General features: G+C 44.0%; 1 protein-coding gene across 6 annotated transcripts in view; it reads left to right on the plus strand.

Moving 5' to 3' along the window:
* TENT5D (terminal nucleotidyltransferase 5D) overlaps positions 1-14145 on the plus strand; it is a 16052-nt gene extending 1907 nt beyond the window's left edge. For 2 of the 6 annotated variants that reach the window (XM_027645453.1, XM_027645457.1), the window contains exons 2-4: positions 6543-6664; positions 7879-7993; positions 12864-14145. In XM_027645453.1, the coding sequence (XP_027501254.1) occupies positions 12879-14057 (1179 nt within the window). In that variant the 5' untranslated portion in view covers positions 6543-6664; positions 7879-7993; positions 12864-12878 and the 3' untranslated portion in view covers positions 14058-14145. Of the gene's footprint in view, positions 1-101; positions 174-785; positions 811-6542; positions 6722-7878; positions 7998-12863 lie in introns of those variants that run through there. The other 4 variants (XM_027645454.1, XM_027645458.1, XM_027645456.1 and 1 more) reach the window with 4 other exon arrangements.
* The last annotated feature ends 10205 nt before the right edge of the window (positions 14146-24350 follow it).

The raw sequence follows: 24350 nt of genomic DNA on the forward strand, positions 1-24350 counted from the left end.
ACGGTGAGTGTTCCCCCCCGTCCCCGCGGGTCCCCCCGGGCGGGGTCGCGGTGCCCGCGGTGCCCCCGGAGCTGCGGGGCCAGGGCGGGCGGGGCCGTTGCGGGAGCGGTTGGTCTCGGTTAGAAAACTTGGCGAGCCCCGGAGCGCTCGGCTCGGGCCTTTCTCCTCTCCCCGTAAGGCGTTTTCCTCACAAACTTCGGGGGTAAACTTAACAAAAAAGGGCGGTTTGGCGAACCGGCGGTGCCGCGGGGTGTGTGTGTGTGTCTGTGTCTCGCTGCACGTGAGTTCTGTCTCGCTAGGCTGTTCCTTTGCACGAATCCCAAAAACTCCCTGGATTTGGGCAAGCCCTGCCTCACCACATCCATAGTAGGAGTAGTAGGAGTGTGGTATTCCCTGTTCGCTGGTGGAAGCTCTGTCACCCCATGTAGAAGATGACAGCTTAGGTAGCTTAGGCCTTTTGTAGGTGTTCAGCAAGGACCATCTGTGTTTTTGGGGAGGTCACAGCCTGGAGGTGACAGCGACAGCGACAGCAAGCTGGGATTCTCTGCCCCAAACTATTAGGAAGTGCCTGTGTGCAGTGCAACTCAGGGCTGGAATTCTGTGTCTTCCCACGCAGGAATCACTCTCCTGTGCTCCCTGCCTTCTCCCACAGGCATCTCTGAAACATCTGTTAAGCCACTGCAAATCTTTAATGATATTTATTGTTCCCTCTCAAAGAGGAGGGCTGGCTCTGCAGGCTCACACACGTTGTGTTCCATGTGCTGCGTTAACAGGGACAGTCTGTCCGTGGCTCCCATAAAAAGCAGCAAGGTGGGTATGAATGGGGATGTGTTCAATTCTCCGCTAAAGGCCGAGCAATGAATAATAAATGAAAGTGACGGAGAGCAGGGACTCTCCCACGCTTCGTGCTCTTGGGTTCTCCCTAAACTAGAGTCAGATGTGTCTGTCCCATTCAGAAATACAAAAACAATCCCTTGTGTCCTTTCATCCTCCGTGTGCCGTGCCTGCAGCATCCAGGAGTCAGGAATAAGGGCTCGATGTGTGAAGTGGGAGTATTTGCCTGCATTATGCCTTCTATTCCTTATGCCTTATCCCTCTTGCATTCCCATAGCTCAGTTCAAAGAGAACAGTAATAACTCCTTTAATTTGCAGTGCTGCAGACCTTTGACCCCTGGGTAGTGTTGCCTGCACACCATCCCTGCCCAGCTGTGCATCCTGGGCATAACTTTACAGTAAATTTAGTTTTATTGCCTCATTAGGCGTTAGAAATACAGCTCCTGTGTGCTCCGTAATGATCCAGCTGCCACAAAGAGAGATGTCTGCCGTTGACCCTTGTGAGCAAAGGCCTGACCCTAAATTCCTGCCCCTGGGTGTATCAGCAGCTCAGGTTCGGGAGTAGCTGCTGACACTGTGGAGTCTGGTAATTTATGAACCCACTATAAATCAGGGAGACATAAGTAGACCAAGTTCCTTGAAAGACACATTGAGACTGAGTTATTTTGGAGAGTCAATTAAGCAGCATTTAGGCTGGCAGTGGAAATTCATTCATTAATTAATGCTGCTCGAAGGAATGAAATTCTACCTGTGTTTTCAAAACACTCCTAATCCGGAGCGGTTTCGTGGCCTTCCTGGTTCTGGGCTCTGATGATCAGACTCCAGGATGGGCTTGGGCTGAGCCATCAGTGCTCAGCCGTGGCAAAGAGTGAAATGTTGGTACCTTGTGCTCTGCTTTGCCTCTTTTGTTCATGTTGGGGAGCCCTTGGTGGGTCACCCTGAGGTTATTGACAGTGTTGAGTTCCCAGTAGCCTGATGGTCATCTGCATATGGGGGTAGACCTTGTCTTATGGATATAAGACATAGATATGTCTTGCATGTCATATATATCTTACATGTCTCTGTTTAACCCATTGTTTTTAATGGGTGAAGGTCAATGAACAGCTACAAGATTTGGAGGCAAATTCCAAATCAAATTTCACCACCAAACTATAGGTAATGCAGAGTGAGGGATGGTCCACGTGGAGTGGAAATGAGCTCAGGTTTATCTTACAGAAGTCAGAAGCTCAGCCATGAACAGACCAGGCCAGTTCTGCTCTCATTTATGCCAAAGCAATTCCTGACACTGGCACAGGTTGCCCAGAGAAGCTGTGGCTGCCTCATGCCTGGAAGTGTCCAAGGCCAGGTTGGACGGGGCTTGGAGCAGCCTGGGCTAGTGGAAGGTATCCTTGCCCATGGCAGGGGGTAGGACTTGATGGGCTTTAAGGTCCTTTCCAACTCACACCATTCCATGATTCTATGAATTTATGCCCTTGGGTTTCAAATATTTTTTAAAAAGAAGTATTTTGAAAGTTACAATCTGGCTTTTCCCTTTTACCACCATGATTTTCATGCAAAAATAATTATTCAAAGCATCAGCACAGAATCTGAGATGCCACAGGGAATCAACAACGTACCTATTTCCCAAAATTAGTGTGGTCCAGAAAGGGAGAACACTGAGAGCTGCAAAATTTGAGCATAATACTGAACATGGTTTCTTCGTGTTGCAGAATTGCTCACAGATAAACCATCCTTTCAGTTCTTTTCTAGCCAGGATATTTTTGTGGCCCTAAAAACTGTTTCTTTCAGCACTTATTACCAAAAGGAGGGTTTTCCTCCGTGAACCACCACAAATGGGTACAGCAGATGTTGATTTATGTCAACATCAGCTGATTTTCTTCTCCATTACCCTTCCTGCTGGGTCTTTGCTTAGCGAGCAGGTCCTGTCGCCTTGACAGCCGGTGTCACGTTGGATGTTTTTGCACATTTGGGGAGAGCTTGACTCAGTCCTTCTCCCAAACTTGGTGCCGTCATGCGCATGATGGTCATTATGAATTATTGATAGTGATGGAAAAGTCACGAATACACAGCTTTGCTGCAGGGCCCCAGCCTCTTCCTTTGGTTTAATCATTGCTTTATCTCCTCTCTGTGCTTTACTAATAATGTCAACAGAGACATTTTGTGCTGCCTTCCCCACCAAAGAGTAGCAGTGCTGGTGCTGCAGCCACAATCATTTCTGCTGATCTAGTTTGACTAGTTATGCAGATTTTTTTAATCTGCAAACTCTAGAAAACATGTCAGTTATCAAAAAAAAATATTTTCTAGGGGAATCCTGGCTCTTACTGAGGCAGAATTAAGAGTAAACTCTTGTACAGCGAGTACTTTGAAGATAATGAATAATTCATTTCTTTTTCCCCACTTTTACAGTGTAACTCATAAAATTGGGAAAACAGCTATAAAATGAAACCCCACTGCTGCATTGTGTAGTCAGAGAATAACTTTCTAATATAAGTATGGAAATTAATTCATAAAAATACGAATTCTGTATTAACATTATAAACACAAGTAGTAATATCAATAAACAGTGGAAGACATAGTAATCTTTGAGTAAATTGGGAGACACATTCCTGTGGCAGTGCCAGCCCAGCCTGCTCCAGAAGTTTTTTCCAACTTAATTTAAACTCCCCACTTGCTGTAGCAGTGGGGAAGAGCCTTTATTTGAAGGGATCTCAAAATGCTTAATAAATCAACCTGGAGTCTGTGCCCAGAGCTCATGGCTTGTGCCATAAAATGAAAATACTTCTGGAGAGGAACAGGATAATTGTCTAATAGCAAACACTTTTCTAAGATATGCAGAGCAGAGCAGGGGTGATGCAGAGAGGCCTTCATGGAACACCAGTTCCATTTGTCTCAGTTTTCTGGGTCCTCCCATTGAAAACTTTCCAAATCCATTCTATTACTGTATGAACAATCAGAACCCACCCTTGATACTCCAATGGCTCAGCACTGATTCAGAGAGGGGGAAAAAAGGCATTGCATCGATTGAAGGAGCTGAATGCAGCTTCCAGCAAAGCTTTTTTGGGTATGATCTGTGAAAAAAGAGGAATCCATGCAATTTGCCGTGTGTGTTGTGTTGGAACCCTCTCAAAACACACGTAAATGCGATCCTGGAGGTGTCCTCTCGTGGTTCAGTGACCAAGGCTGTCCCACAAGGCGGGTTCTTGGGGCCATCAGATGGTTGTCCTTTGGTGTAGATGAGGGGAGGATGGCTCTGGAGAGTTTCTGAGGAGAGCCTTGACTTTGTAATGCCCTTTATCCCCTGACTGAGCCCAGAATCGGGGCTGTGATGGCATGTGGCATTGCTTATCCCTCTTCCTCTGACATCTGAAGAGCAGAGATGATTATGAAGGTGGTTAATAGATGGGAAAGGAGGATTGTTCCATTCTTTACCTTGCCTGCTTTTGCTGCAGTTTAGTCATAATAATGAGAGTTTTTGATAAGTGAGCTTTGGATTGAGTCACTGGGATCTCGAGTGAGTAAACAGATGTTGGGATTAGTCTGAGGAGCTGAGCAGAGCAATCATGTGCTGCTTGGGGAAGCAGGCAGAGAGGGAGGGAGGCAAGGATCTCTTGGATCCTTGGCTCTCATTCCTGCCAGTTTGGGGGGAATCACCTTGGAATGCTCTGGGTCAGCTGATGAGGTGTTGGAGCAACCTCCGTGCTCACTGAGGTGTGGGCACTTGAGCGGTTTGAGGGTTGATATTCCTTATGGTGGTAGCTGGGAGTGGGGACACCCAAAGGCTGGGAATGTGCTCCCAGGCAGTGCTTGTGGCAGGGAGGGAAAACCTCAGAGCCACATGTCATCTCCCAGCCCCTGCTGGATCTCAGGAGAGTCCTCTGCTCGTTAGGCACGAGGGGAAAAAAGCCTGGAAATGAGTTTGTTGTCACATGTCACAATTCACATCTCAAATTCAGGCACAGGAAAATACTATCTTTGAAACACAATTGTTGACAGAGTAATTTTTATTTTTGTTTTTCCTTCAGTTGGAAAAAGCCTGGGAACCACGAGTGTAGAATAAGGGAATGATGCGCTTTTCCCCGGGATGACGGAGCCAATAAAAGGCAGCAGTTGGGAAAAAAGTCCCAGCAGCCAAAGCAGTCCATCAGTCTCAGCTGCTGCTTCTATGAACATATTATATAATAATGGCTCTTCTTCTACAAAAAAAAAGCCATAAAGGTCTCTCTTTTCTCCCCCTAAATATCACCAGAGGAAGCCATTAATTCTGTTCTAGAGTTAATCTGTTCCATCATGGTGATATATCCATTAATGGATATCATCTATCCATTAAACCTTCCCCCCTTGCACAGAAAGAAATAACAATATTTCATCGTTAAAAAGAATTTTGTATTTTGTGTTTTGTTGTAAAGTGACTGATTTGTCTGACTTTTCCAGACTCCACATGCTGAGACTTTTATCTAAGTAGCCCAGAACCTCTTTTCTTTGGCATTGAAGGCCTAACTGGGCTCTCACTCTCAGGCTGACTAAAGCTCAGCCCTTGCCAGACTTAACCCTTTATTCCCAGCTGCAAATATGAGCCATCACTGCATGGATTTGAGGAGCAAGTTCAGGGAACACGTATTCATCCAATTAATAGCCCATGAGGAGTTGGAAAGCAAATGAAAGCTGCAGACAGGCTCTAGTACAGCAGCCAGGTCCCCACAGAGTGAGCAGAGCAAGTACTGTGCTTCTGGCAGCAGCAAAATGGCATTTTCAGGGATAAAAATCTGCCTGCTGTAGCATGGAGGGAAAATCCATCTTACTCTGAATAAAATTATTAACACAGTGCATACCTCCTTGGGCTATAATTCCAGCTTTTCCTGCAGATTATGCAGATATTTACACTCAGATCTTGCTTGCAAAGTTACCTTTAGTCAGAACCATACATGCTTGCAGCATAAAAGCTGAGATTGTGGAACGCAACTCATCAACAAGGAGTAAATTCACATGGATATCAAACTATAGAGTGGACAGGGCCCTGCTTGGGATAGTCCAGAAACCTTGTGTGGGTATTGTGGACTTTGCAGGATGGGGTCTGGAATGGGAGATCTTTGAAGGAAAGCCTAAAAGATCTCCAAAGACATGTCAGCATGTCTTTGAAATGAGAAACAAATATAAAGAAGTGCCTTTATGATAGCACAGGAATATTTAGAAATATATTTAATTTCAGCATAGACAGTCAACAGGCCACTGGAATGTGGAAATTCCAGCAACAGGGATCCTGGGCTTACTGTAAATGAACAAACAACCTCTGAAACAAGATCTTCCTGTCATCTGCTCTTATAGAAGCAATATAAAGCTTCTACACAACTCATAGTATTTCATTTTGCTGGGTTGTTATTCATTCTATTTTTTAAATGATTCCACTACATCCCTGCTAATTTGCATGTCTATTAATAATATTGAATTCTCACTCAAAATCCCATAGAGAAAATTACAAGTCTGTTAATATCCTTGCAGAGGATTAAGCAGGACCTGAAACCCAGAGTCTTTATAAGCACTTTGGTGCCTTTCCACTGCTTTTACCTTATCATTCCCAACTTGAAAGGCTGTTGTTATTCCTGCAGGACTTCCAGGCTGTAATGCATCATTTATTATGTACAGCAGGTGACTGGTAGTTAACATTGATCTCAAAATGAATGTTATTGTTTGTTGGGTTTTATTTCCTGCAGCTTTCCCGGGGAGCTTCGTGTTTCTGTCAGTGACAAGATGACAATTCATATTTTTACCAAATGATCCAGTGACTCATCCTATTAACTCCGCTGGAATACACACTTCCAGTCCTCCTGCCACAGTAAGTCCGTGGGATTTTGCATTCTTTCTGGAAATATTACCCAGGAGTCAGTCCACGGTATGTATCTGGTAGTACAAATAACCTTTACCTAAATCAGTAACTTCTCAGCAATGGCCACAGCCCCAAATAGACCAAATATTGCATATGAGGCCTATTTTTTTTTAAGTTATTAAAGTATTTTAGAGCAACTGAGAAGATTGTGCTTCATCCTATGTTACTTAGAGGCCTTGGTTTGTTTGGACATGGAGGCCATGTAAGAAGGAACATTGTGTGTTGTGGGAATTGATGTAAATCATAAAATATCTACCCTTGAAAATGTTGCCCTGTGAGGGGATCCCCATCCAGCTCAGAATGACTGTACCATGAGTCATGAGGGAAAATCTGTCATCCAAAACCCCCAAATGTGCAGGATGAGATAATATGGATTATGTATTCATACTGCTTGCCTGAATTAAACTCCTCAATTTGTCCCTCCTGAGAACTCCCAGCTCATCGAGCCCATATCCTGTAACATTCCAGGTGTTGGCTCCTCGGTTCCTTTTCCCAGCATTGTGCTGCAGGGTTGGGCTCTGCACATCATTCCCAGCTGGGAGAAGGGGTGTTGGAGCCTGGTACATGCCTCTGCTGATTCTCGTGGAAACACGGGATCACAGGATGGTCTGGGTTGGAAGGGACCTTAAAGACCACCTCATTCCATGGGCAGGGACTCCTTCCACTAGACCACGTTGCTCCAACCTGGCCTTGGACACCCCCAGGGATTGGCAACCTGTGCCAGGGCCTCACCACCCTCTTTCCAATATCCAATCCTTCCCAATATCCAATCTAAATCTGTCTTTTTTTCCTTAAAGCCATTGTCCCTGTTCCATGGGTTGGGGAAAAGTTAGAGCTTATTTTTGTTGGCAACGTCTCTTCTTCTGCTCACCTTTTCTGCCCCTCAAGGTGATATTCTGTGGCACGGTCCAAGCAAACTGCTTTTAAGTACATTTTGCCCACCTTGCAGCCTTATCTCACCAGAGAGGAGCATCTGGCCCTGAGTTATTATTTGTTATTTCAGGGTAACTCGATGGCAACTGTACTGAAAACTGATGGCAACTCATGCGTTATCTCGTGATAACAGGATAAACAAACACCACCTTCCCACATGCATTAACAGTAATGGAAGGAAAAACTGGTGAAAAACACTGTCAAATCAGTTTAAATATTTCCCCATTTAGGTTCTCCAGATGCTTTACTGCTTCTACTTGTCTCGTACGCATTTAAATTACGACTGGAACTCCTTCCCCGTTTGACATTCCTGCCTCCGGAGCTTATGCCAGCTGCAGTCCTTAAGTGAGTGAGTAAAATACTTCCAAATGCCCGGCTTAACAGAGAAATGCAGCTCTGAATTTAAGGGAAGCTTTAGCAAGAGATCATGGGAGTCATTAGTGATGCATGTAATGCGTGTGCAGGAAAATCAGTGCAGGCATTGAGGGGACAATGGCAGAATTTCTGGGAGTGTTTCTGGAGTAATCCCCGAAAACAAGGCCACCAGGGCAAGACATTTTGCTTCATCTCTTTTTAAGCCTTTGCTCCTGGGTAACAAGAGACAGGACGAGAGGAAACAGCCTCAAACTGCACCAGGAGAGGGTCAGGTTGGACCTGAAATTCCAGGAGGAATTTCTTCCTGGAAGGAGTGGTCAGGCATTGGAAGGGCTGCCCAGGGAGGGAGCACCCTGTAAGTGTCCAAGGACCACCTCTGGTTGACTTGACAAGGTGGGGATTGGTCACAGGTGGGACTCAATGATCTCTGAGGTCTTTTCCAACCTCAGTGATTCCATTATTCTGTAAAAGGTCCTCGTGCAACCAATTTCAAGTGCAAAGTAAAGAGAATTAGAGCAGTCAAGCATTCCCAATCTTTGCTGGAAAACAGGAAAACAGGGGAGCAGATCAAAGGGAAGAGGATGGAGCTACCACAGCTGCACAAAAACCCTCTCAGCTGGATTCTGCTTGAGAACTCCAGCACATGGCAAAGCCTTTGAAAACACACTGAAGCAACATTAGGGAGTATATAAAAAGAGAATCTAAACAGTTTATGGGAAAAATATGAGCTAAATTTGATGAGACTGTTCTCTAGACTGTAAGTATCTGTTTCTCTGAAAGTCGTGGGGAACATGAAAGCTGTCATTAGTGTGGCAGATTTTCTTCATTCAGATGTAAAGCCAGATCTGCTTTCATTTTTTTTAATGGAGCTGATCCATGGCACAGTGCTAAGATGTGGTTAACAAAACCTTTCAGCGTCATTTTATCCCAAACTCGGAGTTGTTTGGGTCCACAAAGAAAACTAGAGCCTCTCACTTCAATATTAAAATAAATAATAAAAGTTAATAAAACTGTGTTTAATGGTCCCACAGTATCTAAACGTTTTTCCACATTGTGACCACTTCATCAGCTCAAGGTGACCACTCAAGGACAAGCTGGAACTTGAAAGAGGGAAATATTTTTCTAACCTTATAATAAGGATACTATATCACAAAACTTGACTGGGTCTGATCCATCTTATTCTGTGCTTCTCTGGCCAGTGTATGTAAAAGAAAACACCTTGAAAATGACTTTTCCTCGTTGCTTTGTCTGGTAGAGATCTTAAATCAGACAGTTTATAGTAACATTTTAAATCCCATAAACAAAAAACTAAGAAAAATCACTAGGAGACAGTCCCAATAAATTACAAATATTGATGAAGTGAGCTAAAAAACACCCTCTTTTGAGTTTCACTGATGTTTGTGCAGCCTCCATTTGCCCATGGACTGACTTTAAGGCAAGAAAACGCTGAATGTGGAACACATGAAATGCTTTTGGGTATTCACATGGAAGAAGTTACAGAAAATGAATTCTTTGGCAGGGAGCACCAGGGAAGAGTCAGGGAAGGCTGGGATTGAGGGTGCTGCTGAGTGAAAGCTCTTGAAGTCTGTGTCACATGTAGGGTGACCCTAAATGATCAATGCTGGTTCTGATAGAGGGGCAGGGAGGTTTTTCTGCCTCCAGGGATCATGGAATCTCAGGATGGGTTGGGTTGAAAGGACCTTAAAGATCATCTGCTTCCACTTCTGCTATCCCAGGGTGCTCCAAACCCCGTTCAACCTGGCCTTGGACACTTGCAGGGATGGGGCAGCCACAGCTTCTCTGGGCAACCTGTGCCAGGGCCTCACCACCCTCACAGGGAAGAATTTCTCCCTAATCTAATCTAAATCAACCCTTCTTTAGTTTAAAACCACCCCCCCATCCTATTGCTATCTGCCCTTGTAAATGGATGATCCTCCATTCCAACCATCACCAGTTTCCAAAGAATAAAGTGATTTTCCATCCTCTTTTCCCACTAACCAACCCAGCATTTGCTTGTGTTTGGCTTCATCCAGCTGCTGTGGTGACATGCAGTGAGTTCCCTTTTTGTTTCACACAATACTTTAACTCATTTTAGTCTCAATATTGCTACTGATTTATTGTAACTGAGGTTACTTACATTAATAATAACTCCTGACGTTGGCCTGAGCACCTCAGTAAGTAAATTTGCCACTGCTTTGAGAAATCAGGTTCCCAATGAGTATAAAATTACCTGGAAATTGTTCTTGTTGCCAGACAAGGTTGAGGAAAAGAACAAGAGAAAACCCTTCTAGAAAAGTGCAGAGTTGCAAGCTGGAAGCAAATTAGTAAATAATAATAATTACAATCAAGTTTATTAATGTTTAGCTGCAAATTAATTACATACTTGAAAACTTAATTCCTGTTTTTCCCAGGACGTTTTCCTCACTTGTCAAATTGAAGGTGTTGTTTCAGCACAGAATTCTTAGTATTTATCGTAAAACATTAATGTTGAAACTCTGAACTCCCAAAGCCTCCCCAGATTCTCCAGGAATCACTTTAGAGAAATGACATTTTGAGGTTCGTCTCTTCAACACAAAAGAGAGATTTACTGACAATTTTTCTGTCAATTTAAAATGCCAGTATGTTGCAGTAACATCTGAAATAACTAAAACCATGTAGCAATAAAGAAGGGATTTCTAAGCTTATTTAGGGATACTTCCACCTTCTGACTTCCCAAGTATTTGAAGAGGGTTCCTCTGCTAAAAGAGGGGATTGAATTTCAACATTCCCTTCTCTGCACCCTTTCTTTTACATCACAACATTAACCTCAGAAAGATCAAAGTTTTGCAATATCAGACAAATCTCATAATAAAAAACTGCTTGGGCAGCATTTCTGGCAGCTATAAGTTTTCTGGTAGATCTGCCATAATCTGAATTATAAAAGGTTGGATTTCATGATCTTGGAAGTCTTTTCCAACCTTAACAATTTAATGATTCTATGAATGACACAGAGACAACAGGGCAGCAAAAACATTTATACAAAAAACTCTCCTTACATTCTTCTTGCTCCACCCTGGGTTGTCCTGTTTCCAAAATTCACTGTGGCTTTCTGTAACAGCTGTTTTCCAGGATTAACTTGTTGTTGAGGGATGTGGAAAAGGCTCTGAAGGATGGGTACAGGTTTTTCATGGTAATAGTTTTAAAGGAATAAGCGTGGAGTTGTAGTAGATATTTAATGGTGAAATCATAAAATTGGCAGTACTATGGATGACAATTTCTCTCCTTTTTGGTTCAAAAGGTCATGTTCTCTAAATTCCTGCGGTAATGTCCATATTCCAGAGTACATGTGCAAACATACATGTGTTTGCATATTATGCATGTGGAGTTATACACTACATACACAGTGCCAGGAGCTATGTGGGTCTGATTCTAAGACCTTCACACTGTCAATTAAATTCCCAACTTAAGTCCTGCTTCAGCCAACTTGTAAAACATTCATTCAACTTCAAACATCTGGTTGGTTCCGTTCTTTGTAACGAGGCCAGAAAGGTGCCTGGAACTCCGTATGCTCCTGATCAGTTTGCTGCGAGATGAAATTATAGCAGAAGTATGTGAAATATAGCTCTGTCATATTCCCAAGCCATTTGTCAGTTCACAAGTTGCTTGAAATTACTAAAATATTCCAGAATGTGGAATCCGAAGGCGAGGGAAGGAAAATACATGACAACGTACATATGTAATCACTGCTGATGAAGAAACAACAGTGTAGACTTTTCAGTGGTGTTATTATTACTCAGTAGAATTTTATTTCATTTGTATTCTTGAGGTTTGGCTGAAAGAATCTGTTTGAGCCATCTGCCTGCAGAGACATTGCTGGTGTTTCAGTAGTAGGTTCTCAGTGTTGGCAGATTCCCAAAGACACTTTTTCCACCCGCTTGGTGACTCACTGAGCTGGTTCAGATCCCACCTGGGCACCACCTGAGTGTCACATCTCATTGCTAGATGTGAGGCTATGAAGTCCAAATATCATTTTAAACAAGTCAGAGCTTTCCCCTATGTATTCTACAGGTGCTTCTTTACAGACTTCCTTGAGAAATTCTTTCTCCACAAGACTGGAAGGGGTTTTCTTGCTGGTTCTGCAAACCATAACTTGCACCATTGGTACATTAATGTAGGAACTAATGTTAATACATTAACATAAGTTGATGGCTTAGAAGGAAATTTTTTTGCCTCAGGAACACAGTGGAAACAGCTTAACAATGATCAGGTTCCTAAACCACAACAATTGATATTAAAGGATATGTGTGTATAGATGATCCATAGAGACCAAAGTTCATCCAAGGCCCTCACTGGATAAACAATGAGGGTGTTCCTCCCTCCTGCTTTTCACGAAAACTTCCTGCTCTTTCAGTGATTTGAAATATTCAAATCACTGAGGATAAAGGAAGATTTCTAGACAGAACAGAAAGAACAAATTTGCTCATTTTAGCTCTTCACAGTGAAATTTATTTGGAGTTTCATTAGAACCACCAAGTATTTGCTGTTATTAACCTTTGAGTAGTTTTCAGTTGAGTCTGGATAGTTTGCTGCATTTGCTTTGAGTCATGGGTTATACAATAACGTGATGGCTTCTCAGCAGGATTAAAACCTGGGTGCATTAAAATTCAATTAAAAGACTGCGACAAGTGCAGTGGTTGACTCAGACTATTAACTGGGATTGTGTCACTGGAAAATGAACTGGTTTGCAGTTGCTGCCAAGGAAGGAAGAGACAAGTTTAGTACAACCAAGTGAAATGTCTGTCTCTCTGGTATTTCAGGAAGTTCTAACATTTGTCCCTAATTTTTCTTTCTCCCTGTTTAGCTCACTGACATCACAATGACTGAGGAGGACTTAGACCACAGATTCAGTTGTCTCACCTGGGATCAGATTAAAATCCTGGATCAGGTTTTAGCTGAGCCCATACCTATCCATGGGAGAGGAAACTTTCCAACCCTGGATGTAAAGCCGAAGGATATCATTCATATGGTGAAGGACCAGCTCATTGAGAAGCAGATCCATGTCCGAGACATCCGCCTGAACGGCTCCACAGCGAGTCACATCCTGGTCAAGCAGAATGGAACCAGCTACAAGGACCTAGACATCATTTTTGGGGTGGAACTTCCCAGTGAGTTGGAGTTCCAGATTGTTAAGGAAGCAGTCCTTAATTGCCTATTGGACCTCTTGCCAAAATGTGTTAATAAGCAAAAAATCACGGCTCAGACCATGAAAGATGTGTATGTGCAGAAGATGGTCAAAGTCTCCACCGACCACGACCGCTGGAGTCTCATCTCGCTGTCCAACAACAGCGGCAAGAACGTGGAGTTGAAGTTTGTCAGCTCGCTCCGGCGGCAGTTCGAGTTCAGTGTGGACTCCTTCCAGATCATCCTGGACTCCATCCTGGCGGTGTACAGAGCCTCAGACTGCCCACTGGCAGAGGACTGTCACCCCACCGTCATCGCTGAGAGCATGTACGGGGACTTCAACGAGGCCATGGACCACCTGAAGTACAAACTGATCTCCACCAGGAACCCCGAGGAGATCCGAGGAGGTGGCCTCCTGAAGTACAGCAACCTCCTGGTCCGTGACTTTAAGCCGGCAGATGAGGCTGAAATTAAGTCTCTGGAACGTTACATGTGCTCCAGGTTCTTCATTGATTTTCCAGATGTTGCCGAGCAGCAAAGGAAAATCGAGTCCTATCTGCGCAACCACTTCATCGGGGAGGAGAAGAGCAAGTACGACTACCTGATGACCCTGCGTGGGGTGGTGAACAAGAGCACGGTCTGCCTCATGGGGCATGAGCGGCGGCAGACTCTGAACATGATCACAATCCTGGCTTTGAAAGTACTGGGAGAGCAGAACATCATCCCCAACGCGGCCAACGTGACGTGCTATTACCAGCCTGCTCCATATATCAGTGACAGAAACTTCAGCAACTACTACATTGCTCACGGACAGCCCCCCGTGTTCTACCAGCCCTACCCATTCCACATACAGATCCAGAGCGGGATGGTTTAGGAACACGCCGACCTCCGCAGCACCCACTTACACTCCTCCTTCTTCCCAGTTCTTAATAAAGGCCTCATTAAAGCGAGTTTTATCAGCACTTCTGAGTTAAGGACATATTTTTGTGCAAGTTGCCAAAGTTCTTTGGTTGATCAATGTCTAAATCGCCGTTCAGCACGTCGTGAAATAAGTGAAGCGTCCGTCATTCGTGAAGTGTTTATACCTTGGGCTGTATTTTTTTGCAATGAAAAGAGAAGGGTATAAATTATTCTAATTTTTTTAAAATGAAATGCACTAAGTTCTGGGTTCTAAAAAAAAAAAAAAAAAAATTCCGAAGCAAAATTTAAATAGTGTAAATGAAAAATGAAGCCAATGAAATACCTCTCAGTAGAAACGCCTGATGTTAGAAGTGTTAGATCATCTCTCCGTTATATCCATGTGGTTCCAGCAACATTTATTTGCAGCACCTTTGAAAATACACATTGATGGGTCGTCTCTTGGTGGTGTGGGCTCTGCTTCACAGTCTGATCATCCCTCAGGTGCAATCAGAGAGGTCCCTCTCCTTCCCAGAGTACTGGTTAGTACTGGGGAGCAGGAAACACCCCCACCAAGAGCAGCCTTAGGACCTCGTGTGTCCAAAATTTCCACTGACGCGAGTGACAGATTTGGCTGCTCAAGTCATGCAGCATCAGACCCCAGGATCTGCCTCCCAGATAATGAAAGTTGTAAGAGATACAACTATTCTGATTAAATTGGTCTTGAAAACCAAGGCAACAGAATGAGAGAGAAGGTGAAAACTGAGCACGTAGGGCTCGCTTTCTGTTGCTAATTTGTTATCGATCTGAGCTGCTTTAATGCGCAACAAACAGAGTCAGGAAAAAACCAAAAAGCCCAGGACTGCGTTATTTTTAGGGGAATTAAAACAAATCCTTGGCAGTGGCATTTGAAAAAAATATTTTATATTAGCAACGTCCTGTGTGTGCTTAGATTCCTGCACACACACACCAGTAGCAAGTGAGGATTTAACGATCAGGAAGCAAAACATTAGTTCCGAGTTTTTGTGTGTGTGTGTGTGAGTGTTTACCAAAGATAAGTTTTAAACATGTCACATAAGTGCCTCCCTGTGCCAGTTGCTCCATGAAGGTTGTGATGGTGTTGGAAATGGTGCCGGAGAGCTCCTGAGTTAGGGAAAGGGAAACACACACTCCTGGGTTGCAAGGTGTTTGTAGCAGAGAAGGTCGGAGAGGTGGGAAGTGTTTGCTCCGGGATGAGCAGGTTTGGGACAGGTGGACCTAAGGTGGTGTCACTAAAACTAAGTATGGGACAAGGAATGGCATGAAAAGGAGATTCAGAATTGGTGTGGGTGTAAAATTGGAACAGCCAACTGGAAATGCAAAGCTGTAGAGTTTCTTACATCGATGCTTAACATGTCACTGTGTTGTTCTACGAGTCCCTTGCCAGTCCTGTACCACCCTCAATCCTCCTCCTGTGCAAAAGCAGTGGCTGCATTTCATTGATTTACAACAGTGTCAGGTCTTGGAAGTGTATTCTACTTGGGCACGAATGCTTGATTGATTTTACACATAAATATGCTACGTAAATGTGCTATTTTAAATCAAACATTTCTAAAATTTCTATGAAGTCCTACAGCCAGTGAAATGTAGCTTCCCTTTTCCCTCTGATATTCCTGTACAGTTGAACAAAGAACTGTTCAAAGGCAACTTTGCTGACCACCATCACTACAGGCAACTGTTTTCTGTAAAATACAGTGCAAAAAATGATGTTTCTGCAACATAAGAAGGGTTTGCCAATGATGCTGATTCATTTTGTGATGCCTCTTATGAATATAGTACTGTTACTTTTGCTGATTTTTCAGGTATGTCGAATTTTGTGTCTAAAAGCACACTTGGTTCCACTTCCACGAATATCTTTCCATTGGCTAAAGTCTATTTAATAAAATCATCAATCCTAATTGCTCTGTTATCAGCTGTGATAACACCATATTTGCATGAAAGCACTTCTAGGGAATTCCCCATCAGGAGCAAAATGGAGTGAAAATGGTGGTTTCATTTTACTTCTTAATTGAACTGTTTGAATGATAATGGGAACATTTACATGTAGTTTGGTATTTGCCAAATTAAATAACACTGTGAAAAATTCTGTCAGAGCCTTACATAGGTTGTGTCCCTGCTCATGCTTGTGCTCCAACACTGGTGTGACCTGCAGGGAGGAGGAGCCAAGAGCTGGACTGGGGAATCTGTGGGAGTCAGGCATCCAAACACCTTGAGTTTCAGGAGGAATGAGGCTCCTAAACTCCCTGAATTGATTGGAAAATCTCTCTCAGTCCATCTGCACTGGCCTGTGACCTTAATGCAATGTAGCACATCAATTCATTACTCCTCCACTCCTGGTTTCCGTGGTTGGTGAGTGGAGAAATGGGTTGATCTTCTCCAGAACCAGGAAACAGGTCAGGCAGGAAGGAGCATTTTAAACATGTCTGATCCGTTACCCTTAGAAATGCTTCAGTAAGTTGGTTTTAACCAACAGGTAGAAACACTTTTGAATCAGATGTTGTGAAAACTATCAGGAATGGTGAAATCACTCTGGATTTGTGTAAAGTTGCTGTTCACCTGTACAGCAACTGTTTATTTAAATGTATATTGAATTCTGTTAGGTCTCTGTTTATACATGCAGGTAAGGAAGGGCTCAGCCAAAGTCCATGGAGTTGGTGGGAAGAATCCACCAAACTGCAACGGGCTTTGTACCCCAGAAAAGAGCAAAGGACTTAGGTGAGGACCTACAGGTAAAGGTACAACAACATCAATATGCAAAAATCTCTCAGGTATCAATAAACCCTTTAAATTATTGAAAAAAAGGTCTTATATTTCATACCTAGAGGTAGTTCAGTTCTGAAGGTTAAGTGAGGTTTAGGATTTTGTATATGTAAGCATTTATATGTCATTTATTTATCCTTACATATATGAAATTTCGTGTTTCTACACCCACAGGGCAATTACCAAAACCTGATGGTTTTAATTATTTCCTTCCAGATGTTATACTGACACTGGAAGCAGTATTTGACCTGGAGACTTTTTCTCCAGGTCATAGTGACTCTGTAAAGTAGTTTCAAAAAGGGGATGATGAATTGACTGCTGCCTGCAAAACATTGATATCAGTATGTGAGATGAAATATTGAAATATTGGAACCTCTTCTCCAGTTGTTACTGGTTTTACCACGTGCAGATATAAATCTACAAAAAATTGAGAGTTTTCTCAGTCCCAGTCTCCTGAGCTTCATGTTTGCATTATAATTATATCTTGTTGTTACAATCTGTTCAATGATTATTATACCTGGAAATTGTAATGCTGATATTATTTAATCACATAAAACTTAAGGTTTACGGCTTAAAATAATAGAATGTTGTCAGGACCTAAGTGTTACAGTTTCAAGTGCTTTCCTAAAAAAATGTCATTTGAATTTTGTGTTATGTTGTAAAAGGTCTATTTGAAGCAAATACTTTATGGTAGTTCCTTTAAAATGTATTTTGTGAGCTTTATACTCGACATGTCACAAAGGTCTTTGCAATGGGTAAAAGGAATATAAAGTTGTCCTGAGTCGAGGTGCTCCCTCTCCTGGGGATCCGTGGGCGATTTGAGTGGTGTTAGAGGAGTTACAGCGACAGAAATCGGGAATTACACAGCTGTGGGTTTAATATGATTTGCAGAAATACCTGGAGAAAGGGCAGCAAAGAGAGTTGGGCAGGTCAGCACGATTCTTGCAGCTCAGTCTCGGGTTGATACTTCTATTAAACAATCAAATGGAAGTGTGTCCTGGACAAAGCTGTTGCAGCTGAAATATTTTGCTCAGTGTACCACCTGAAGCTGTTGAAAAAATGTTGTAATGCTAAAAACGTGTGTGAATCCCATCAGTTTGTAGGTGATTTGTCCACAGGGTTGACTGGTGCCTTTGGGTGTTTGGGGAGTGATCATTAAAACTACATTTTGTTTAATGGATGGTTTATTGGAATCCCTTCCTTACTCTGGTTGGACACCAACTGGAGCGGGGAGATTTTGTCCAACAGCCCAACTGGGGAGGTGCAACTGCAAGAGAGATACAGGTTTGGTCACATTTTCTTGGGTGGATAAACCACTGACTCAGATTCATCAGGGGTCCACTGTCTGACCCACATGGAAGGTTCCCGTGGATCTCCTGATACATTGGAATGGCTCTGTCTAGTTGTCAACAGGCTTGTGTCAAATATTCACATTTGAAGTGCCTAGATATATATATATTTATATAATGAAAACATGACTGTCTGCTGGGTGAATAAAATTAATACTTAAATGACAAATGATTTGACTTTACATCTGCCTAAAAGTACATTTTACCTGCTCTGGATGCACATTCCCATAAATCTAATCATGTATCTGTCCAGGCTGTAGGATTTGTTGTGCATGAACACGGCCAGTGCTGGTGATTTTGGACAAAATCCAACAAACTCAGAGTCTTCAGCTCATCACAGTTACATTTATGGTTGTTTACTTGGATTTTCTGGGGTTTTTGGGGGTTGGGTTTGGGATTTTTTGGTTGTTTGGGTTTTTTTGTTTCACGAGCTGGGTTTGAGCTCCTGTTTATTAATTCAATCAGAGTTTTTAAAAAGGACAAGACAATATTATTCTTTCTCCCTGGGGGTGTCATATGCTGTTATATCTCATGGACCCTCCAGTGCCTTACAAGGAGGGGTGGGAACATGCCAGAGGTTTCAGCCCCACCTGAGAGCTTGGGAATTCCCAGTTTGGCCTCTTTGTGTTGACTGTGCAGTAATGAGTGGTTCACATACGGCAAAGGTGCTGCAATTTGGTGGGAATGGGGAGGAAAACCAGCCTCAGAAATCCAAGGATGCTGGAGCAGGTCCCTCGCCCTCACCAGCCCCTCTGAGCTGTGCCCCAAAGCCCTTTGTTATCCAACACTGATGAGATTAATGGGATGGGAAGGGCAGTCTGCAAATCTCCTCTCTGTTGGTGTTCAGTGTTTTCCCCCTTCGCTTCCTGGCTCCCTCAGCTCTTCCTTGAGCACCCAGTGCCATCCCAAACTCTGACTGAGGGAGGGAAGCAAGACCCCCACACTCTGGGGAAACCTTTTTTCTTTAATTTTACTCAATGTTGCTCAAAACATGTTCTTTCATCTCTTTTTTACAGTAAAATGGATAATTTTTTGTAAAGGCCTTCCCTTTATTTTAACCAGTAAACACCATTTAGTAATAATTTCATCTCCTGACCGTTTTAGTTTCTTTTCTACAGCCAGATTTTTAGGAGTCCGCCTCTTAATAAAATGGTAAGTGGGGAAGTTGGAAGGCAGCCCACATAGGGGGGTTCCTTTCCTTAAGTATCCACTGGATGCTTTCCTGGGGAACTCAAAATCTGAGGAAATACGTGAAGCTGAGGGAGAACTGTTTTGTTCTGGTCCCTGCCACCCCCATTTTTTCTGCTCCATCAATCTCCATCATTAAATACTATTTCATAAGCAAGTGATTTTCTTCTTACCAGCTGCTTCCATATTCAGCTCCATTTCATCCTGTACCATTGCAGAACCTGCGCCTCGGAAATCACAATTAGTTACCATGGAAAGCAATTCAATACCGCAATAAATGCACTCCAAGGCTGCTCACCCTGCTACATATTACAAAATAAAAATAAAAATAAGTCCTCCCGACAACTGGCTGCAGATCATGGGTGTCTGTGTTTGTGGGCAAGTGTGTGCTTGTGCATACACGGGTTGATGTTATTTTTAATCCAATTTTCCTTGTGTTTGGGTGTATGGGAAGAGCAAACCCCTCCACGATGCAGCCTCGCTCCTTCATGAGCCCACCTTCCGATATGAGCCCCCTTTCCCCCATCCTATATTTCATTTTCCTGTAAATATTCCCATCCTGTTGTTGATGTGAGTTTATTTCTCACTCGTTCTGTTTGCTCTCTGGAGCAGACAGGGACATGATGCTGCCCATATGCTCCTGTATTTCTGCACACACACAAGCAGTGGCATTTCAGTGTCCCCAGCAGCTTCCCGGGGCCTCTTTGCCATCCCACGTTCCCTGAGGAGGAGCAGTGATGTTGGGAGGATGACACGTCTCTTCTGGAGACGATGTGACCCCGTGGTGCTCCCACCATTAATGCCAACAATTCCTTCCTCCAGAGTTTTATCAGCTCCTGACATTTTCCAGACAAAAGGCTGAAATTGCAGCTCGTGGCTTTGCCTAAAAGATAAAACCAGATATTGGAATATATCCCTTTTTATTGTATTGCAGTTCCCAGGTAATGACATTGTCCAAGCAAGGATCTGGATTCTCCACCTGCATTGAATGGTTTATTTACCCCCCAGGGCAGGAGAAAGAGCTGGGAACTTCTTGTATTAAAGTACCAACAACTTGTTATGCTTCTCTAAAAGTTGATTAAACTGCAAGTTCCAGCCCAAACACTCAGTCACAGAATCACAGAATTGCTTAGGTTGGAAAAGACCTTTCAGATGATGATTTCAATCAAGAGGCAGAAGGATGTCCATGAGATACAGCGCCACAGCTGTTGAGTTTAATAGTGTGGGACAGGCACAGCTGGTCTAATACTGAGCACTAAATCATTTGTGGCAGTGATCAGCACTTTCATTAAGTACTGTATTCAGGCAATGAATTTCTCAATTCTTATTGTGGTAAACCAGAGTGTCACAAGTCCTGCCATCCAAGGAGTGAGCTGGGCTTTCACTGAGGCTACCCCGGAGACACCTCCCAGAGCACATTTATGTGCTTTTCTCAACTCAAATGTGATTTTCCCCCATGGTTTCTAAGTCAGATCATAACAAGAAAACAGGTCATAGTACAAAAACTAAGGAAAAGCTGTGGGAGACCGTGGTGTCAGTAAAACCAGCCTGTGCTTCTGTGAATACACAAAACAAGGGCTGCACAGTACCTATGGAAAGCCAAGGATGAAGGATCCCAGCCTGGAGCTGCTCCCTGTGCCAGGGTGAGGTTTGGTGATCTTGACTTGGGTGGTTTGGGAGGCAGAATGGGAACTTTGGCCGTGTCCATCTCCTGCCCGTTGACCAGGAAGGACCCTCCATCCCGCTCCTGCCGGGGACAGCGGCTCTATGGAAACACTGCTGGACATCATTATTTATGGCACTTCAGTCACCCTGGAAACAAAGTAGATGCTACCAGACATGACTTTTAACACAGCTAATTATATCATTAGTGTCAGTGTCTCTCCACAGCTGGCATACACCTTCCCTGGGCTGGCGCTGGCGACGTTGCCACGGCAATGACCCGGCCCCGCGCCCTGGTGGGGAGGTGCAGAGATGTGCCAGGACCATGGTGAGGTGGCTCAGCTTTCTGCTGATCCTCCCAGGACAGGTTTGTTGCCTAATCCAAGTTTTGCATTGGCTAAAAAAGACTATTTGGAGGACAAGAGACCGCTGATGAATTCAGTCTGACTTTGGGAATGCTCTGCCCCGAAACGCTTCACGTGCCATCCCTACGTGTGGTACTTCAGCCTCTCATTTCTCAGCTGTGCTCCCATCTCAAAATCCACTGAAGCAAAAGAATTCATTAAACAAAGTAATTAAAAAAAAAAAAGAGCAAAGTGAGAGCTTTCCTCCCTCTTTCCCAGGACTTCCTGATTGGCCCCAGCAATGCTGATCAGCATTTTAAGGTTTCAGAATGACTCAGAGGAGATTCTGGTGGGTGTCCAAACCGTTCATCACCTGGCACAAGCCTCTGGCTCCATGGGGAATGTGACCACATCCAAGAGCCATGTCCAGCCAGGATATGCTGCAACCAGAGCCTGCCAGACTCCTGAGGTCCACAGGCCAGCAGGAAAATGCTGCTATTTTCCTCTTCAGTTGTACAGACCTGGGGCCAAATCTCTGCTGATGGGTTTTGGTGAAGTTTAACAGCATTTCAGCCACACACAAAGGGCTTCAGTTTCTGAGTGAGAAGCAAACAGCTCTATAAAGAGCCAATAAATGATACTTGGAAGAAAAAAACCCACTAAATTATTAAATCCCTGTCCCAAGGGCTGCACACATCGGCTCTGCAGCCTTGCTGAGCTGCTTTGCCCCACGAGCAACTATGGGCTGGTGGGTCTTGGGCTGATCAGCAGGATCCAGCTGTTCCACAGAGGTGTTGTCACCACAGCCCAGCTGTGGATAGCAGCATTTTGGGGGCGATACATGTGTTTTGGGAGGTTGATCCCCCCTCAGAGCGGCAGGTGGTGGTTTCTGGATGAGGGGAAATGAGACAAGGGATGGATGGGACTTTCAAGCTGAAAGCTGAAAACGGTGTGTTTGTGGATTTAGAGAAATGAGTTAGAAAATAATGAAAATCACTGAACTGCCACTGAGAACCACGTGTGCCTGCTCCCCCTCACCTGGGAGAGATGGATGGCTTCGTTAGCAGGTGATAATCGGTGCATCCAGCACGGCTGGAGGCACAGCTTTAACCAGGGAATAGGGAAACTAGAGGGGAGATGGATGTTATAGGAATATGCCCAAGGCCTCAAGAATAAATCCAAGCCCAGTGGATGTTTTTCAGCAGAAGACAAATAGTGCAATTGGGGACCTGTTTTTCAGGGGATTGAGGGTTCAGCTCCACAGTTTAAATGTAATGGGAGTATTTTACTCTTTTGGCAATGGTTACTAATTATCCCCTCTGCCCATAACCCACCACCCCACATGGACACGTCCATGAACACACCTCTAACACTCCTTTACAATCACTGAAGTCCTCGAGGTTCCTGTGGCTGCTCTTTGCTGCAGCTGTTTCTTGGTCTAAAGCAAAAAAATATTGGCAAAATGATGTGTCTTTGTAGAGGAAACAATTTCAAAATGACTCAGGACTAGAAATAAAAGGAAGCAGGTGACTCTTGGCTGGAACCCTGTATTGCAAGGTTTGGGCTTGAGGGCACTAATCCCTGCTCGTGCCCCATCCCTTTCCACCCTGGCCCTGAGAAAGGGGGCAGGAGAGGAGGGTGGGCACTGTCACCCCAGTCAGCAGAGTGGGTTTGGGCTCTTCTCCCTGATTCCTGTAGGGAAGTCCTCAGGGGAAGGTAGGGTTGAAGGGTTCCAACAGAGCAGCAGAATGTCTTCACCATCATTGTTCTTCACAGACTAAGGGGAGTGGGGTAGGGAGTGGCTTCCCACTGCCAGAGGGCAGGGTTAGATGGGATATTGGGAAGGAATCTTTCCCTGTGAGGGTGGGCAGGCCCTGGCACAGGTTGCTCAGAGAAGCTGTGACTGCCCCATCCCTGGAAGTGTCCAAGGCCAGGCTGGACAGGGCTTGGAGCAACCTGGGGCAGTGGAAAGTGTCCCTGCCCATGGCAGGGGGTGGAATGAGAGGATTTTTAGTGTCCCTGCCCATGGCAGGGGGTGGAATGAGAGGATCTTTAGTGTCCCTTCCAACCCAAACCATCCTGTAATCCCATGGATGCTCAGTGCTGTGCCCAGGGTGACACTGGCACAGATTGAACCTTAACCTGAGGGAGGTGTAAATCCAAGGACACTTTGCAGCACTATCCCTGATCCCAAAATCCACTGGCAGACTCTGCCCCAGGTGTCAATTGGTTCAAACCTGACTCCAGCTGAAGAGCACCTGCTCATAAATATCCACAAATCCTCCCACATCCTGTTTACATCATCCTCCCTGTACTTTACTGGGAGAGAACATGAGTAAATGACTGACTCACAATGTCTTATTTCCCAAATTTCATGCAGTTTTTGAGTTTTCCTTGTATTTTGCATTAAGATGCTTTTATAACCTTCATTACATGCAACGAGCCCCAAATAGCTCTTGAATTCATAAATATGGAGCAATCAATGTATTTTATTTTGCAATTATTGCCATAAACAAATGGGATATTTCAGGGCTGCTCGAATGTGCTCTGTAAGTAATGCCTCTCATTGTCCTTTAATTGTAAGGATTTGGTAAATGAGCTTTAAGGGGTCTATTAGTATTCATTAGGCAGAAGCTGCCATACATTTGCTGCAAAATTAATGAAATATAACTGTTTCCTCTGATCATGACGTAGCTGAGTTGCAGCCCAGCTCAATGCAGGTTTATTACAGGTATGTTTTACTGTTTCTTCCCAAATTCTGCTTAGGAAGGTCACAAAGTGGCTATTTTCAGTCCCTGGCTGTGCAATGAACAAAGGTATGTAGGCACTTACTAATTTTCTTAGGATTTTCGGGCTGAAGTTTGCTGCCCAGCTGGGAAAATGAGACTTGAAATCTAACTGGATCTTGGTGTTGGGGATCTAAAACAC

The sequence above is a fragment of the Corapipo altera genome, unplaced genomic scaffold, assembly GCF_003945725.1.
Source record: "Corapipo altera isolate COAL_440 unplaced genomic scaffold, ASM394572v1 65, whole genome shotgun sequence".
Classification (NCBI taxonomy): Eukaryota; Metazoa; Chordata; class Aves; order Passeriformes; family Pipridae; genus Corapipo; species Corapipo altera.